Here is a 16624-nt window from a genome sequence, read left to right on the forward strand (position 1 = left end):
AGGAGAGCAGTACAGGTTGAGAGGTGGATACACCTAAGTTGTGTTTAGGGAATCAGAAAAAGAGACCCCGGAATGGACTGGCAGAGAGAGGTACCGCAACCGCCTCCCCTACCTGCTCTAAACAAAGGGCTTTGAACCTAGTCACAGACTTGCCAACCCTGTGTTGGCCTTCTAGTGGGGATGGTTACTTCTGAGGACTTGTTCTCATGGCTGAGACCAAAACAGTTTTTTGCAATCTCAAAAATGACAAGGAGCCACCAATCTGACACTTACTCTGGAAGCTCAAGTGCAGAGGTAGATTATGACAGGGATCTGTAGATCCTTGATCAGAGATCACTGACCCACCCCTACCCTCACTCCAGCAACAGTGACAACTCACTTCCTCCGTCTGTCCACCCCTCTCCTCACCTGCTCACAGGTGGCCGGGGAGTTCAAGTACCACCCAGAGTGCTTTGCCTGCATGAGCTGCAAGGTGATCATCGAGGATGGGGACGCATATGCCCTGGTGCAGCACGCCACCCTCTACTGGTAAGATGGTGGCCCTGTATCTCTCCCCTACAAGAGTGGCCCATAGAGAGGGACAGGTGGCAGTGTGAGTTGGGTGGGAAGACTACTGGGGTATCAGAGAACTGGATTCCTATCAGCAATGCTCTTAACCAGCTCTGTAACCTGTAAGCAAAACGGTTAACATTTCCCTGCCCTCTGTTCTTACCTGCTGTGAGGAAAACGACGTTCTGCCCTGCAGTCCTCCCAGAGGAAGAGGATGGCTGGGAAGGTGCTCTTGAAAAAGGATCCCAGAATATTAAAGGCAAAGGCCCCTTAGAGCTCACTTAGTCCAACTGCCTCGACTGACCAATGAAGTCAGGCTGAGGCCCAGAGAGGAAGGGGGCTGGGTTCTCACTGTGAGTCAGGCAGAGTGGAGAGAACACAGGCCATTTCATCCGCAGTCCCAGCCTGCCCCAGAGAACCCAGGCTCCTCATTCTGAGCAGCCAGCTAGAATCATGGCAAGGGCAGTCATAATGGGACTGTGGATGCTATTGCTTGAAGCCACATGGTGCAGTGGCTGCTGGGGGCTTCCAGGTGGGGCTCCAGGATCTGAGCCCCCTTTATGCTCCTCTCCCCAGTGGGAAGTGCCACAATGAGGTGGTGCTGGCACCCATGTTTGAGAGGCTCTCCACGGAGTCTGTTCAGGACCAGCTGCCCTACTCCGTGACACACATCTCCATGCCAGCCACCACTGAGGGCAGGCGGGGCTTCTCCGTGTCCGTGGAGAGTGGCTGCTCCAACTACGCCACCACTGTGCAAGTAAAAGAGTGAGTATTTTGGGAACCCTGGAGCAGAGGTTCGTGAGTGAGCAGAGTCCATAGATGGGCCTCAAGTGGCTCAGAACTCCAGAGTCTTATGCAGAGCTCCCTTCATCCTCATCCCATATCTTTCTCCTTGAGGTCACTATACTGTAATCACACCCGGGCCTTGGCACTTACTGTTCTCTCTGCCTAGGCCGCTTCCCACCGGACACTTGATGCCAGAATTGTTCACCTTTCACATGTCAGGTTTCAGATCATGTTTGCTCTTTGAAATTATCTGCTTAATCATGTGTATTAGTTTATCATTTGTCCTCCCCACAAGTTCCTTCTGGAACTTAGTCTTGTTCAGTACTGCATGCCCGGGACCTGGAACAGTGCCTGGGATGTAGTAGGTGTTCATTGATGATTGTTTTGTTAGTTGAGTGAATGAATGGAGGAAGGAGGAGAAAGCCTCCATTCTAGGTCCAGGCCGGAGACCAGAAGGGGAAGGAATCTGTGTCCGTCTAATACCAGTAAAGAGCCACCTGTGGCTGCTAACCCTGTAAATCGTGATTGTGCACTGAGTTTGTGCTGGGCACTAGGTGCTTGCAGTATAGGTGAGAAGTGCTAGGATTGGGGTAGTCAGGAGAAGCTGAGGTCTGCTCTAAAGCCTCATTAGATGAAAGAGGGAGGGAATTGTGTTCAGGGCAGAGGTGGGAGTCTCTGGTTGTGCCTGGTGTAGATTAGGTGGTTGGGAGTAGCCGGAGAGGGGGCTGTTAAATCATGGAGGGCCTGGATTATGAAGACTCAGCAGGTCTATCGAGGGATCTAAGCAACAGGGTGACGTGACCAGGTTAGCATTTTTGAAGGATGGCTGGTATGGAAGTTGGACGGGAGAGGAGCAAGCGAGCAAGCCTGTAGAGACCAGTTAAACTGTTGTAAGATCCAGATGAGAGATTTTGGTGACTGGTGATAGAAGGAAGGATTCTCCAAGATGGTGAGGGTTGGGGGCAGTGAGGGAACTCTCGATGGGGAGGATGACATCTAAGTTTCTGGCGTAGGCCACTGGGCGAGTGGAGTGCCCTTCACTGAGACGAGGCATCTGTGAAGGGTGTTGCCTTTCCCTGTGAGCAGCCTGGGCCTTGGAGGTCAGCGGGGGCCTGGGGCCTGGTGAGCCTTCCCTGCATGTGTGAAATGGTCAGGCCCATTTTTAGGATGCCTTTGCCTTGCTTCAATTCTTGTCTGGTCCAGGGTCAACCGGATGCACATCAGTCCCAACAACCGCAACGCCATCCACCCTGGGGACCGCATCCTGGAGATCAATGGGACCCCCGTCCGCACACTCCGAGTGGAGGAGGTAGCATGTGTGTCCAGTCAGTCTCGTAGGGGTGGGACATGAAATAGATTTCTGGGAGATCAGACTCTGGCCTTTACCTTTCCCCACCCCGACTCTATCTCTTTGTCTTGTCACTGAGTCTGTGACCACTCGTGACCTCCTGTGTCAGCCTGGCATGTTCCCAGGGCAGCAGGGATGGCCTGACAGATGGGGAAGCTGACAGGATGCCAGGCAGAGGGCACCGTGGGGCTACGGCAGCTGGAGGCCACCATTAGCCAAGTTGAGCATTGGCCACACTGCACTTGGATCATCTGGGCTGACAGTGGGTGGCCTGGGATGGGACAGCCTGTGGGAGCCAGCCTTACACTGCTCTTGGCCACAGGTAGAGGATGCAATTAGCCAGACCAGCCAGACGCTCCAGCTCTTGATTGAACACGACCCCGTCTCCCAGCGCCTGGACCACCTGCGGCTGGATGCCCGGCTCTCTCCCCACATGCAGAACACCAGACACTCCCATACCCTCAGCACCCTGGACACCAAGGAGAATTTGGAAGGGACGCTGAGGAGACGTTCTCTGAGGTGCTGCCTCCCACCCCAGTTCTGTGCTGACCCCTGCCAATCCCTTAGATGAGGCAGAGCTGGCTTTCGAAGGCCAGCAGAATTAGGAAGAGAACCAGCTGACTAGGGGCAGGCTATGAGGATTGTGCTGACCCAGCTCCCCCAACGGGGATCACAATTCATAGTCAGGGCCTGTTTGTGATCTGACCCAGCTGTCTGCCAGGTTTCTGTAGAAACCAGAGGGTCAAGCTCTGTCCACTGAACTTCTGAGCTGGACAGGAGGCGGCAATGCTGGACCCCAAAGGAGATCATGGTCTGTGAGAAAAACATGGGGCTCAGAGGCTGGAGTAGGGGCACAGATAGGATTAATAAGTATAAATAAGGATGTTGAAAACAATAAAGCAAGAGATGAAAGTAGGTTGTTTTACATTTGAGAGACCAGCAAGCAAAACCTCACAGTTGTCCAGGTTCATGGGGAGGGAGCACTCGCCCTGGGTGCAGGTGCCAAGTGGGGAGACTGAAGGAACAGGAGCCTGGAGCAGCAGCTCTCAAGGCAGACATCCCATACTGCTCCCTCCCTTACAAATCGTTCATCTCTCCAAGCCTCTGTTTCTGCATCTGTGAAGTGGAGTTGCAAGATAGAGGTGGCTGTCTCACCAATTATGTAAGGATTCAGTGTGGAAAGGGATGCAAAGTAGCACAGTGCTGGCATAGGGTCAGCACTCAGCAAATGTGAGGTGTCGTTAGTATCACTAGGAATCGGGTTCTTTATCCACCCGCCTGACCAAACAGACTGAATCACTCAGGGCCCTCCCCACAGCTTGCTCCCGTCACTCCTGACTGCCCTCTTGGCCTCAATCAGCACAAGTGAGCTGGTGGAGGCTGGGCGCCAGAGGGCAGAGAAGGCCTGAGAACACATGGCCTGGGAAAGGGAAGATGTGGGGGTGGCCAGAGAGCTGCTTAGATATCTGGAGGGCCGTCATGCAGGAGAGGGGACAGCTCATCTTGTGTGCTCTGGTGGGCACAGTTGGGGGGAGGCAGAGCAAAAGAGCAAAGGCTAGGAAGCCTGCAAGTGGTCCTTTCTGGGTAGGCCAAGTGAAACAGGACCATGCCCTGGAGAGAAGTTTGCGGGGTTGCACTTCGCCTGCAGTGCTGTCAACCTTGTCCCTTCTTCAGGAAGTCAGAGGAACAGTCCTCACCCATTACTATTACTGGCTGCTTTTAAAAATGTAAACACGCTGGCTTTGCTGCTATAAAAACCATACATGCTTTTTATTTTAAAATTTGTTAAGTGTAGACAGGTACAAAGATATGCAAAATCCCAAAATCCCATTTGACCGTTTTTTGGATGATGGTAGGCTATCACTCTAGCCCGGTTAGTGCCTTGAATCAAGCAGACATGGAAGGTGGTGGATTACCATCTACAGTGCTGTTATATATTGATCACCATAAGCTAGTAGAGTCTAGTCAATTGTTCCCGACGAGAAGTACTCAAGGTTCCCACTTTGAATGTGTTTTTACCATGCTTAAATAAGCTACTGATGTCTGCTTCCCCAACATGGCACATCTGTATGATGTGGGTCTCCCTCCCACTCCTCATAGCACCTGAACTACAGACATTGGAATGGACAGGGTGGCCCTGAAGTTCCTGCTTCCAGGATTTCCTGGTGGCTCTCCGAGAACTACCCTATCCTTACCTCCATCTTTCCTTGTTCTCAGGCGCAGTAACAGCATATCCAAGTCCCCTGGCCCCAGCTCCCCAAAGGAGCCCCTGCTGCTTAGCCGTGACATTAGCCGCTCAGAATCCCTCCGCTGTTCCAGCAGCTACTCACAGCAGATCTTCCGGCCATGTGACCTGATCCACGGGGAGGTCCTGGGGAAGGGCTTCTTTGGGCAGGCCATCAAGGTGAGCACAGGCAGTAGCTGCTCTGCCCCCGTGTCCCCAGCTTTCTCTCGCCTTCTTTCAGGGAGTTCTCATCACATAACGTCACCCCACATCCTGCAGAACACCAGGCCTCCTACTTGGCTGCAGGTGATGGTGTGAGGGCTGACCCCCACCCTCCCAGGCCACCTAAGGGCAGCATTGCTGTTGCAGTGAGCTTGGTGGACCTGGAGACCTGGGCTGTGACGAGCTGTGCCCATGGCCCTCCTGCCTCCAGTCATTGGGTGTTTTTAGGTGCCCAGAGGCCTCAGTGCTGGGCATGCTGCAGGGAGCATAAGGGAGAGTGGCTTCTGCCTCCCTGATGAACAGTCTCAGGGACTAACCTTCTCTCTTTCTCTCCTCCTCCTCCTCTGCTGAGAGCTGGGAGGGGGGGTCAGGTAAGCCATGTGTCTCAGCTTTCGGGGCAGTGGGGCTCAAGAGCTCACACCCCACCCACCTAGCTCCCTGGTGCATGTCTGTGGCACTGACCCTCCTGCCCCCAGACTTCTGTTCACCCAAGGGACTCACCCCTGTGTCAGATGACCAGAGCTCCTGCTTGGCTTGGCAGCATCCCCTCCTGCCTCCTTCTGCACTTCCCTTTTTTGGATTCTCGCCTCTCCTCTGTGCATGCCCAGCTCTCCAGGGAAGAGGGTATGCTCCCCTCTGAGTTTCCTGTTGCCCCGTGCTGTGTCTTCTACACATGAACTCTGTCAGTCTGATCCAGCTCAGTGTGTCCTCCAAGGGATGGGGATGGCCAGTTGCATAGATTTTCACAAATGGTTCCTCAGAACTGCCTCTGGTCTCTGCACTGGTAACAATTTCCCTCCTTATAGGTGACGCACAAAGCCACGGGCAAAGTGATGGTCATGAAGGAGTTAATTCGGTGTGACGAGGAGACACAGAAGACTTTCCTGACTGAGGTACGAAGGTGGCGTAGGGGTTAGGAATTTGGTGTCACCATTGAAAGGTGAAAGACCTTACTAAACAGTGTTTTCAAGAGGAAACTTAGTTTGCAATCACTTTCTTAAAGGCTGAGCAGCAGAGAGCACTAGAGGAAGGTCTCTGCCCCTCTAAATTATAGCATAATTATTTTTTCAATGAACACCTGTTAAGACAGCACGAGCTGAGCATGAGGGATGCAGTAACAAGTGAGAGGTGGTTCACAGGAGCTCACAGATAATGGGGATGATGGACCTGGAAACAGACCAATTTAGTAGAGCAGATGCTATAATGACCCCCTGAACACCCTGCTAAGGGAACCTGGAGTGGGGCCTCCCAGAAAAGTGACACCCACTGAGCACTTACACCGCCTCTCCCAAGTTGCTCCATTACTTCAGTTGGGCGCACCTGTGGTGTAAGTGCTGCCTTCCAGGCCTTTGTTTCACTCTTGGACCCTCCCACTCCAGTTCCTCCCAGTGCAATTCCTAGAAAGGCAAGATCCCAAGGGTGAGCCTGTGAGGCCATCTCCATCCATGTGGAGGTGTTCCTCCCCATCATGTAAGATGAGAGGTAGGAGATGCAGGTAACACTTACCAGACTGACACCCTAGAGGGAAGGGGTGAGGAAGACATAGTGGGAAGTAATCACTTACCCTCCGTGTCTTCCCCCACCCCCAGGTGAAGGTGATGCGCAGCCTGGACCACCCCAATGTGCTCAAGTTCATTGGCGTGCTGTACAAGGACAAGAAGCTGAACTTGCTGACAGAGTACATTGAGGGGGGCACGCTGAAGGACTTTCTGCGCAGTGTGGTGAGCACAACACCCCGATGGTCCCCAGGAGCCCTGGTGGGTTGTCAGTGGGATACCTATGTCACCACTACCATGGAACTACAAGGGCCAGAGAGGCTCCCCGCTTTGCCTACAAAGGGCCATGCTGGGCGGGGCTTGGCACAGGCAGGGAGGGTTCACTGGCAGACCATGTTGACCCGTGGGGCCTGGACCACAACGGGGATAGGCCCAACAGCCTCTGATGAGCATTTTTCCTTCCTGCAGGACCCGTTCCCCTGGCAGCAGAAGGTCAGCTTTGCCAAAGGCATCGCCTCTGGAATGGTGAGTCCTGCCAACAACCCTGCCAACGGGGGGTCAGGAGAGGTGCAAAGATTGTGGGCAGGCGCTGGAAGGCAGAAACCCCAGCCTGGACAGCTTGTTTTTGCTGGGTCATTCAGCAGGCACTTATTGAGCTGCTCTCCGTGCCAGTGAAATTGCCCCCAGCCGGCTGTTCTCAGCTCACAACGCTATCTCAACGAATTCCAAATCTTCAAGGGAAAACAAGATATGGGCAAGGCAAACTGGAGGAGCAAACTAGCACAAGGTGGCCTGCCCTTGCTGACGCAGAGGTGTCCAGCAAGCAGAATACCTCACCACCTAGGAAATCAGAGAAGAGGGAAGTGTGTTCTAGCTGAGCCCTGGAGGATGGTCAGAATTGGATAAAAGTTCCTCTTGGCAGAGAGGCCCCAAGGTTAGGGTGATGAAAGCAGCAAAGACTTGGGGGGAGAGAGGAGGAAATAGTTTATTTTGCCTGGGAAATAATGGTGCCAAACATAGCAATAATAACAGTGATAATTGCTGAGTGTTCTATATGCCAGGCACTGGGCCGAGCAACTTAACATGCATGTGCATATTTATTCCTTACTACCACCCTGGTTTCCAGATGAGAAGCTGAGACTAGAAAGGGACAGAGCTAGGCGCTTGGACTAGTCAATTGACTTCCAACCCTGAGCTTTTAGTCACTGCTCTTTATGTGGGGTCCATGAAGACAGTATTAGTCTAGGGGTACCTTAAGGTCCCTGTGTTTCAAGCTAAGGAGTCTGGACTTTATTTAGGAAGCCAAAAAGATAGGTGTAAAATATTTTTAAGCAGGAAAATTTTGTGACTAGGCTGTGCTTTTTTCAAGATGAGTCTGGTGTCGTCAGGAGGTTAGGGTAAAGTTGGGAGAACTCAGGGCAGGGAGACGTGAGTAGGGGGCTAATGAAATATTTCAGGTTTCTGAATTAAGGTATGGCTGTGGAGACAGGAGACTGGGAGGCAAGATGGAGTTAGAATGGGGAGACTGGTGGGCAGTGAGAGAACAGAGGTAAGGGGAGGAGGAGTTGGGGGGCTTGAGGTGCCTAGATCAATGGGGGTGTCATTTACCAGATGTTAGGGGTGGCAGTGGTGGTCTAGAAACAGATTTGGGAAGAGCTAGGATAGGCGCCTGCTGAGGTTGATGTGTGGTTAGCGGGGGTCCGCATGTGAAGAGAAGATGGTTTTGAGAAGGGCTGACACTGAGGAGGCTGGAAGGAAAACGCAGGCACGCAGCAGTCTCGGGCAGGTAGCTTGGGAGAGGTGTGAGCCACCTTTGAGGAGGGGATAGGCAGCAGGTCACAAGCTACAGGTGATTCAGGTAGAGCTCCTTGGGTCTCTGAGCAGCTCCAGGAGCCTAGGGGATGGAAGCAGTGTTGCAGGGTGCTGGGGAGGGGGAGTGGCTCCCTCCACATTTGCTGGGGAAAGGAAGGGAAGGAAAAGCAAGTGGCTCCAGAGAGTGACAAGAGCCAGAGGCGGAGGCCTGGAGGGGGAAATAGCAAACAGAGACTTGTTCAGAAACATTTGGGTAGAAGAGGGAGAGATTAAAGTGTAGACAGAGAGCAAGGAGGGTGCCGAGTCTCAGGGGAGGGGAATATCAGGAATATAGAGCCAACCAGACAGGGAGAAGATCACTTCTTCCCCCATCACAGGCAGGAAGGACCCAGGGTGGCTGAATCTAGAGATTGGGGTGAAGGTGGGTGTGAGGGGGCCGGCAACAGTGCATCTGAGGGCACTCACTTCAGGTGGCCTGGATCTAAGTAAAACAGGTAGAAAGTCTGGGGGCACACAAGGGCCAGGGCCCAGTAGAGTTAGGAACTTTAGCAGAGAGCAGTGAGGGCTTAGAGCAGCCACTGGGTTAGGGCGAGTGAACAAAGGATGGGCAGGAGATGGCAGCAGGGAGAGAGAGGAAGCCCAGGTGGCCTTTGGTTTTCTTTCGGTGTTGGGACAAGGGAGTAACAGCAGGAGGGTCTGGGCTCTGGAGTCCAGGTTGGGTTCTGAAGCTGGGTGGGGATGGCCTGGGAGAAGAACGGGTTCCGTGGCCCCCAATTCCGGCATCAGCGTCTGGTTGATTTACTGGCCATCAGCCTCAGCGTGTACTTCTGTTCCAGGCCTATTTGCATTCCATGTGTATCATCCACCGGGATCTGAACTCACACAACTGCCTCATCAAACTGGTATGTCCCACGGCTATGGGTCTCCCCCTAGGGCCAGCCCTCCTGGCTTCCTGTCACAAAGGAGACTGACTGCCTCCTCTTGCTTTAGACCAGAGGTGTCTCCTAGGGCTCCTATCCTGCCCTTCCTGCTGCCTTCGATGCCCTCCTCTCTCTTCCGGGGGTTCCCAGACACCTGCAGACACAGTTCGAAATCGTTTGGTTGAAAGGGACTTCAGAAGTTCCTTAACTGTATGTAGAGCCCTGTCACTTTTCCTGGTTTTGCCCCATGGTGGTCCTGCAAAGCAGCTAACTGCAGACCCCATGTTATAACTGTGGCACCAAAGCCTCAGCCTAAGGCCACAGAGCTAGTAAATTACAGTGACCGGTTTGGGGCCAGCACTCTCCCACTGGCCCATCAGCTCTGGTTGTTAGAGTTATTCCTCCTGTTGACTTGCCATCTGGCTTCCTGGGTGTCCACTAACTGGCCCTGGCTCTGCCCTCTGGACCAACACCAAATAACCTTAATCCCTTTTCCACATGACTGCTCTGTAGCTATTTGAAGAGCTTATCTCCCAAGTTCCCTCCCTGACTGCCTCCACCTTGTCCTTTTCTGTCTTATCCTGGTTCTAGCCATGGCCTTAAATCTTTTTGGGAAAAAAGCAGGATGGGGAAAAAAACAAAACAAAAGAAAGCCCCTGTCCTGCCTCTGAGTTCCACTCTCTAGGTCCCGGAGCCTTACCCCTCCAGGCTCTTCTACAAATACCCCCACATCTGGGGAATCGGCTGTGTGCACAAAAGAGACTGTTAGAACCTTGGCCGCCAGAGAGCTCCAGCTCTGCCTCTCCTTGGCTACAGACCTTTCCTACCCTTCTCAATGGCTTCTCTTGGGAATGTCCCCACCAAGCCCTGACCTGGCCCTTGTCCTACCAGGACAAGACCGTGGTGGTGGCAGACTTTGGGCTGTCACGGCTCATAGTCGAGGAGAGGAAAAGGCCCCCAGTGGAGAAGGCCACCACCAAGAAACGTACCTTGCGCAAGAACGACCGTAAGAAGCGCTACACGGTGGTGGGAAACCCCTACTGGATGGCCCCTGAGATGCTGAACGGTGAGTTCTGATGCCCTGAGGGGACGTGCCGTGCCCCCAGAGGGGAGTGGGGGGCCCACATCTCGCAGCAGAGCCCTGGGAGCTCCAAGGGAGGCCTGTGAAGTTTAAGGCCAGGTACCCAGAGCTGAGAGCTGGATCTTTTTTGTCCTTTGCCAGACCAGGACTCATAAGCTCCTTCCTCCCTGAGCTGCGTGCTGGTCAGTGTCCCATCCTAGGCCTAGGGTGAGATCTGACTGTGGCTTTTGTGTCCCAAGGGTAGCTGAGAGCTCAGGCTATTTATTGCCCAAACTTGCAGCCTTTTCTTCTCTCTCCATGCTGAGAACTGATGTGTGGTGCCCCCTTGTGGATAATGCTAAAACCAGCCAGAGATGCTGGCTGGGCTTCTTGAAATGCACAGGGTTGTGAGGCCTCAGAAATGGAGGGGTTTTTGGAGTCTGAGGCCCAGAGAAGTTCAGTGGTTTGCCCAGGAGCATACAGCTAGCTAATGGCGGAGTCCAGTTCTCTTCCATTTCATCCTGGGCAGTGTTGTTTGATAAGATCTCTCCAAGGCAGCCCACCCCAAGGGCTGAGGAGAGGTAATTTTCAGATGGCGCCTTTTCTGGGCAGCCTTTGGGGCATCCTCACAGAACATATTATATTCTAGCCCTGGTTCTTGGGTGTGGCCTGGCTTGACCCTAGACTTACTACAGAGCAGTTAAGGGACCAAACCTAACAGCCTGCTGTCCTGTGTTCCCCAAGGAAAGAGCTACGATGAGACAGTGGATGTCTTCTCTTTTGGGATCGTTCTCTGCGAGGTGAGCTCCGGCGTGGAGGCCAGGCCTGAGGAAGCAGGCCTAACAGCTGTGTTCTGCCTCAGGACTGGGGCTTCTCCTCCTAAAGATGAGTAGCTTGCCATAGGATCAACACAAGGGTAGCGTTGTACAGTTTATCATACATCTCTTGACACGTGCGAGTCTCGTTGGTCCCCTGGGAAGGATTGGCAGGTTTTTTCAGGTGAGGAAACTGAGGCTCAGAAAGGGCCAGTGGCCTGCTCTTAGTGACATGGCCAATAAGGCACAGGTGAGACTCGGAACTCCACCAGGAAAGGCACGAGGTTGTTCCTGTGGCTGTCTGTCTAGCGCTGGGCCAGATGCAGCCTTTCCCTCTGTTCCCCTTCCACAGGCCCTAGTGGTGCCCCCACCTCCGCCTGACAAGTGGAAGCAGGCACTCCAGGAGGCCTGTCTAGCACAGTGCTGGGCACTGTGGGGTACAGGATGAGTAGTCTCGGAGAGATTCCTGCCCTTAGGAGCTTCGCTCAGTCTTCTCTCGAAGCACTCACCCAACCACATGCATTCCAAGGCTACTGTAATTCCTACAAAGTGATGAGTGTAGAGGAGACAAGGGACAGTTGGAATAATGGAGGAAGTGTTTTTAAAATTTTTCTTTAATAGAGATCAACTGAGCATCTACTGTGTACAAAGCACTAGGCAGTCGCCAAAGGGCTTCAGACATGAATCAGACCCAGCACTTCACAGAGCCTGAACTCTGGCAGGGGACACAGACGCAAGGGAACACAGCAGGGCAGGGTGGGAAGTGTGGAAGCTGCCCCTCCAGATGCCAATTTGAGACATTGTGCTTCCGCTGCAGCGAGGCCTCCTCTAAACCCTCCTCGGTAACCAGACTCTCTCAGTCGAGAGACAAGTCTGGATCAGCAAGATTTGGAGAGATGGGGGTGGGGGCAGCTCTCTAACCTCAGTCTTTACCTCCCTCTTCTTCTCATCCTTCCTGTCCACACACCAACATCCCTCTTTCCTACCATATGGCTGCACCCTCCATAATCCATTCCTGACCAGCCAACTTGTCATTTGCAGATCATTGGGCAGGTGTATGCAGATCCTGATTGCCTGCCCCGAACACTGGACTTTGGCCTCAACGTGAAGCTTTTCTGGGAGAAGTTTGTCCCCACAGACTGCCCCCCAGCCTTCTTCCCCCTGGCTGCCATCTGCTGCAAACTGGAGCCTGAGAGCAGGTTGGTACCCCACCCCTTTCCCCCAGCTCACACAGCTCTGGGATACTGGCCCCAACCTTCAGCCTTTCTGAGCTCTTCCCAGGCACGGGGCTGGCAAAAGCGTTGAGCTCAAAGAGGGGCTGTCAACCACTGAAGCCACCTGACGACTTTGACATGCCAGGTAGGGGAGGGAGATGAGGGCGTAGTAGCAAGTGACCTGGATATCACAGGCTGGATATAAACACAGCCATTAAAAAAATTTAACAGAAGAAAATTCACCCAAACTATAGCATTCTAACAGAATAAATGTCTTCATGTTTCCATATTCCCCGTCCATGTCCAAACACACATTTTTTATATCATTAAATAATCTCAAATAGAGAAAAGTTTTATATTTTGCCCTGCATTTTCCTTGTTGCTGCCCAATTTTCCTGTTTATCATTTTTGTTGACTACCTGAAATTTCAATTAAGAAGCTGTCTAAACATATAATATACATAATGTAGATGTTCAGGTTTTTCCAGTTTCTCTTTGCAGTTGATATTACTACAGTGGGCATGTTTATGCATTTAGTTAATTTTCTCCTTTAAAGAAATCTTTTAAAAATTACTTTTATTCTTCTCAGGTTATCACTTTCATTATTACCAAAGTTATCCTGGGTCTTTTCAAGTTTGTGCATCAGAAAACTAGAATCTTGTGCTTTTTCTCCTGCTATCAAAAATCATGTTTCTTTTAAAAAAACAAATTTAAGCGTTACCAAAATATATAGCACAGGATGTATATGTCTTCCATAATTTCCTAACCAATGCACCCTTCAGCACTCTCCTCACTCCTCAACTCCACCCCACCAAGATAAGCAGTTGGCACATAGCCTTTATTTTAAAATGATTTCTGATGGTCCACTTCACAGCTGGGACTTGCTAGTGCGAGGCTCTAGATCTTGTTCCTTCATGGACCAAAGGACCACACTTCAGTAACGCCAGATGAAGAGCACGAGGAGAAAACAAGAAGCTACACAATATTTGTTAGCTAATATCCCTTCTCAGTCACTCTCAATGTTTGTCTTTAATTCATTCAAAAAATACTTAGTGAGTGCTTACCATATGCTCGATACTGTTCTTAGCACCTGGGGTACAGCCGTGAACAACACAAAGGTGCCCGCCCTACTGGAACTCACATTTTAACGAAGAGAGATGATAAACAGTACGTATAGTAAACTAAGTATTAGAAAGTGACAAGTGCTATGGAAAAATGAGTCAAGCTGAGTAAAGAGGATTGTGTAGGGTGCAAGCTGCAATTTTAAATATGGTGGTCAGAGTAGGTCTCACCGAGAAGGTGACAAGATACTTAAACAAAAATGTGGAGGAGGCAGAGGAGTAAGCCTGAGATGCCTTAGGATTCCAGGCATCAGCAGCTGAGCTATTTCCACAGCACGAGGAGTCCAGTGTTTGCTTTCTCTGGGGAGAGCTGCTGAGTCTATGAAATGCCCCTTCCTGGGCAGATGCATTGATGTGGAAACAGTCTCGGGACTGGAAAGGATCTTTAAGGCACTTAGTCCAATCCCACCTTTGATGATTGCATTTTCTCCAAGACATGTGAGGGGCTTTTTTTCTCCTGGACTTTCTTTTTTGAAGCTACTCCCTGGAGTTAGGCCAGCCTTCTCACAGTGTTATCTCTAATCTTTGCAGCAGCAGTAACATTATATTATCCCCATTTCCCATGGAGGCACAACAAGGTTAAGGGGCTTGCCCGAGCCCATACAATTAGGATGTGGTTGAGCCACAGGCCTACCTGCCTTTCACACCACCCCATAGCCGTGCCCATATCTCACCTGCCACTGACTCACCCCTTGTCTTTCCAGACCGGCGTTCTCAAAACTGGAGGACTCCTTTGAGGCCCTCTCCCTGTACCTTGGAGAGCTGGGCATCCCACTGCCTGCAGAGCTGGAGGAGCTGGACCACACTGTGAGCATGCAGTATGGCCTGACCCGGGACTCACCCCCCTAACCCCTGCCCAGCCCCCTGCAGGGGGGCGTTCTACAGCCAGCATTGCCCCCTCTGCGCCCCATTCCTGCTGTGGGCAGGGCCGTCCGGGCTTCCTGTGGATTGGCAGCTTGTTTAGAAGCAGAACAAGCCATCCCTACTACCTCCCCAGGAGGCGAGCGGGTGCAGCACCAGGGAAACACATCTCCACAGGTTTGGGGCCTGGCTACTGTCTGTAAATCCAACACTCGCCTGAAAGCTGTGAAGAAGAAAAAGCCTGGCCCTGGGCCAGGAGGAGTCTTACTTGTGACCACTCGGGAACTCCCTGGCAGTGGGATTCCGGGACGCTCTTGCTTACACTAATCAGCGTGATCTGGACCTGCTGGGCAGGATGCCAGGGTGAACCTGCCTGGGGCTCTGAAGTTTCTGGTCCAGCTGGGTACAGGAGGACTTCAAGTGAGACTGTGGACAAGAGAAAGCCTGGTGGCCAGGCGGCACTCCAAGGATGTGAAACGACAGTGGTGCTACGCCCCTTCCACTTCGTGTCCTGCCTTCCCTTGGGGCAGGGATTGAGGGAGTAGGTTTTGAAGAGTCTCTTAGTCAGTTTGTGGTGGAACTGACCAGGAGTCAGGGGAAGGGCTGGTTTCTGTTCACCTCCCAGGTGCAGGGGCCATATCAGTGTGAGGGGAAGCCTCCACCTCGTGTTCTGCTGGAGACTGACTGAGAACTTCTGGGCCTTCCTTTCTGCCTGCAACAAGCAGTCACCCACAAGTGCAGGAATGGCTGGGGGCGAGAAAGAAAGAGGGCCCCGACCTCTAGAGAGGCTATATCCTGGCTGCTGTCACTCATACCTGGTGGGCACCTCAGTCAGACGCCCAAGACATTTTGCCTAGGGCTAGATGGGTTCTGGAGGACTGTGTGGCTTGTCACAGGCCCAGTGTATGAGGCGGGGGAGTGGCAATCTCAGCAATCTCTTAGCCTTGTCCTTGTGGCAGCCACTGCTCACCCTTCACCATGCTAGTCCAGGCAGCACCTTGGGCAGAAAGAGGTGGTGGCAGAGTCCTAAAGCTGAGATGCCGGGGAAGACAGCTCCCTGCGCTGGGCTCTCTGGCTTCTACCTCCCTTGTTGGCTGGTCCAGCTCACTAGCTCCTGGCTGCCGCCTCCTGAGCCACAGCCATGGGCACTGAAGAGCCCTGGGGGCACCCTCCACCTTGGCTTCCAGAGCTCTAGGGACTGTTGAACACAACTAGATTTGCCTCTCCCTAAGTGTCTGTGAGCTTGCACCATATTTAACAAGTTGGGAATGGGTTTGGGATATTACTATAATGTGTGGTGGTTGTTTGGAGGGGGTGAGGTGGGGCGGGGCGGGGGGAGTGATCCAGGAGAGTGGTTGCTGTTAATACTATCTTGTTGTTATATCTCTTGGGTGATATGTGAAATACTATACATAGACCTGATAAATTGTGGGATTAGATGTCATCTCTGACCAGAGTTTACTTGCTGTATAGACCATACTTAGGTGTGGAGTGTGCAAGCTTGTATAGGGTTGAGCCCTGGGCTCCCAGCAGCAGCAAGGTCCGTATTGTGTGGCTGGTTGTGCCTCGGCTGTCCCCAGCAAACGTGGGAGTGGTGGGCCCACGCTGGGCCATTGAGCAGACCAAATAAATTAAGCAGTTAACTTAACTGATGATACTGAGAGTGAAAAAGTGACTTGGGGCCTGGCTCAGGGAGATCCGTGTGGAGGTTCTGCTGGCCTGTCTGCCAGGAAGTGCAAGGCCTCCCCTGCTCCCTTCTAGAGGAACACTGCTGGGCACTTTCAGGCCCAGGTCACACGACTCCCCACAGCAGGGAATTCTTATGCTCCCGAACCCTAATCCCTTCTCTTTATGTGGACACCAACCTGCTCCAGAGAACATGTACATCCCCCCTGAGGCAGCCCAGTCCTTGGAGAGGGCTGACTGACTCCCACCTGCTGGCCAAGTCATTCCTTCAGGGCCCTACAGTCCCACCCTCTAATATACATACACTCCTATAGCCTGGATATCCTGGAGTCCTCTCCTCAGGGCCGAGTCCACCTTCATAATGGGAAGCAATGAATACAAATCACCACACCCCTTTTGTTTCCCCACAAGTGCTTGAGAGGAGACGACCTGTTTCTTCTTGCTTCTGTATATAGAGGATTTTATGGATGGATGACCATGGGGCAGGATGATGCTATCTGGCTAGTGGGAT

At 52.4% G+C, this 16624-nt stretch overlaps 1 protein-coding gene across 5 annotated transcripts in view; it reads left to right on the plus strand.

Annotated features, from left to right (window-relative positions):
- Positions 1 to 16075, plus strand: part of LIMK2 (LIM domain kinase 2) — a 54921-nt gene extending 38846 nt beyond the window's left edge. For all 5 annotated transcript variants that reach the window (XM_046640124.1, XM_046640128.1, XM_046640125.1 and 2 more), the window contains 13 exons: positions 419 to 528; positions 1126 to 1314; positions 2539 to 2644; positions 3006 to 3202; positions 4901 to 5087; positions 5936 to 6022; positions 6719 to 6850; positions 7094 to 7150; positions 9274 to 9339; positions 10249 to 10423; positions 11162 to 11217; positions 12274 to 12431; positions 14271 to 16075. In XM_046640124.1, the coding sequence (XP_046496080.1) occupies positions 419 to 528; positions 1126 to 1314; positions 2539 to 2644; positions 3006 to 3202; positions 4901 to 5087; positions 5936 to 6022; positions 6719 to 6850; positions 7094 to 7150; positions 9274 to 9339; positions 10249 to 10423; positions 11162 to 11217; positions 12274 to 12431; positions 14271 to 14415 (1665 nt within the window). In that variant the 3' untranslated portion in view covers positions 14416 to 16075. The remainder of the gene's footprint in view (positions 1 to 418; positions 529 to 1125; positions 1315 to 2538; positions 2645 to 3005; positions 3203 to 4900; positions 5088 to 5935; positions 6023 to 6718; positions 6851 to 7093; positions 7151 to 9273; positions 9340 to 10248; positions 10424 to 11161; positions 11218 to 12273; positions 12432 to 14270) is intronic.
- Positions 16076 to 16624: the final 549 nt, after the last annotated feature.

This window comes from Equus quagga, chromosome 15 (genome assembly GCF_021613505.1).
Source record: "Equus quagga isolate Etosha38 chromosome 15, UCLA_HA_Equagga_1.0, whole genome shotgun sequence".
In the NCBI taxonomy this organism is placed as follows: domain Eukaryota; kingdom Metazoa; phylum Chordata; class Mammalia; order Perissodactyla; family Equidae; genus Equus; species Equus quagga.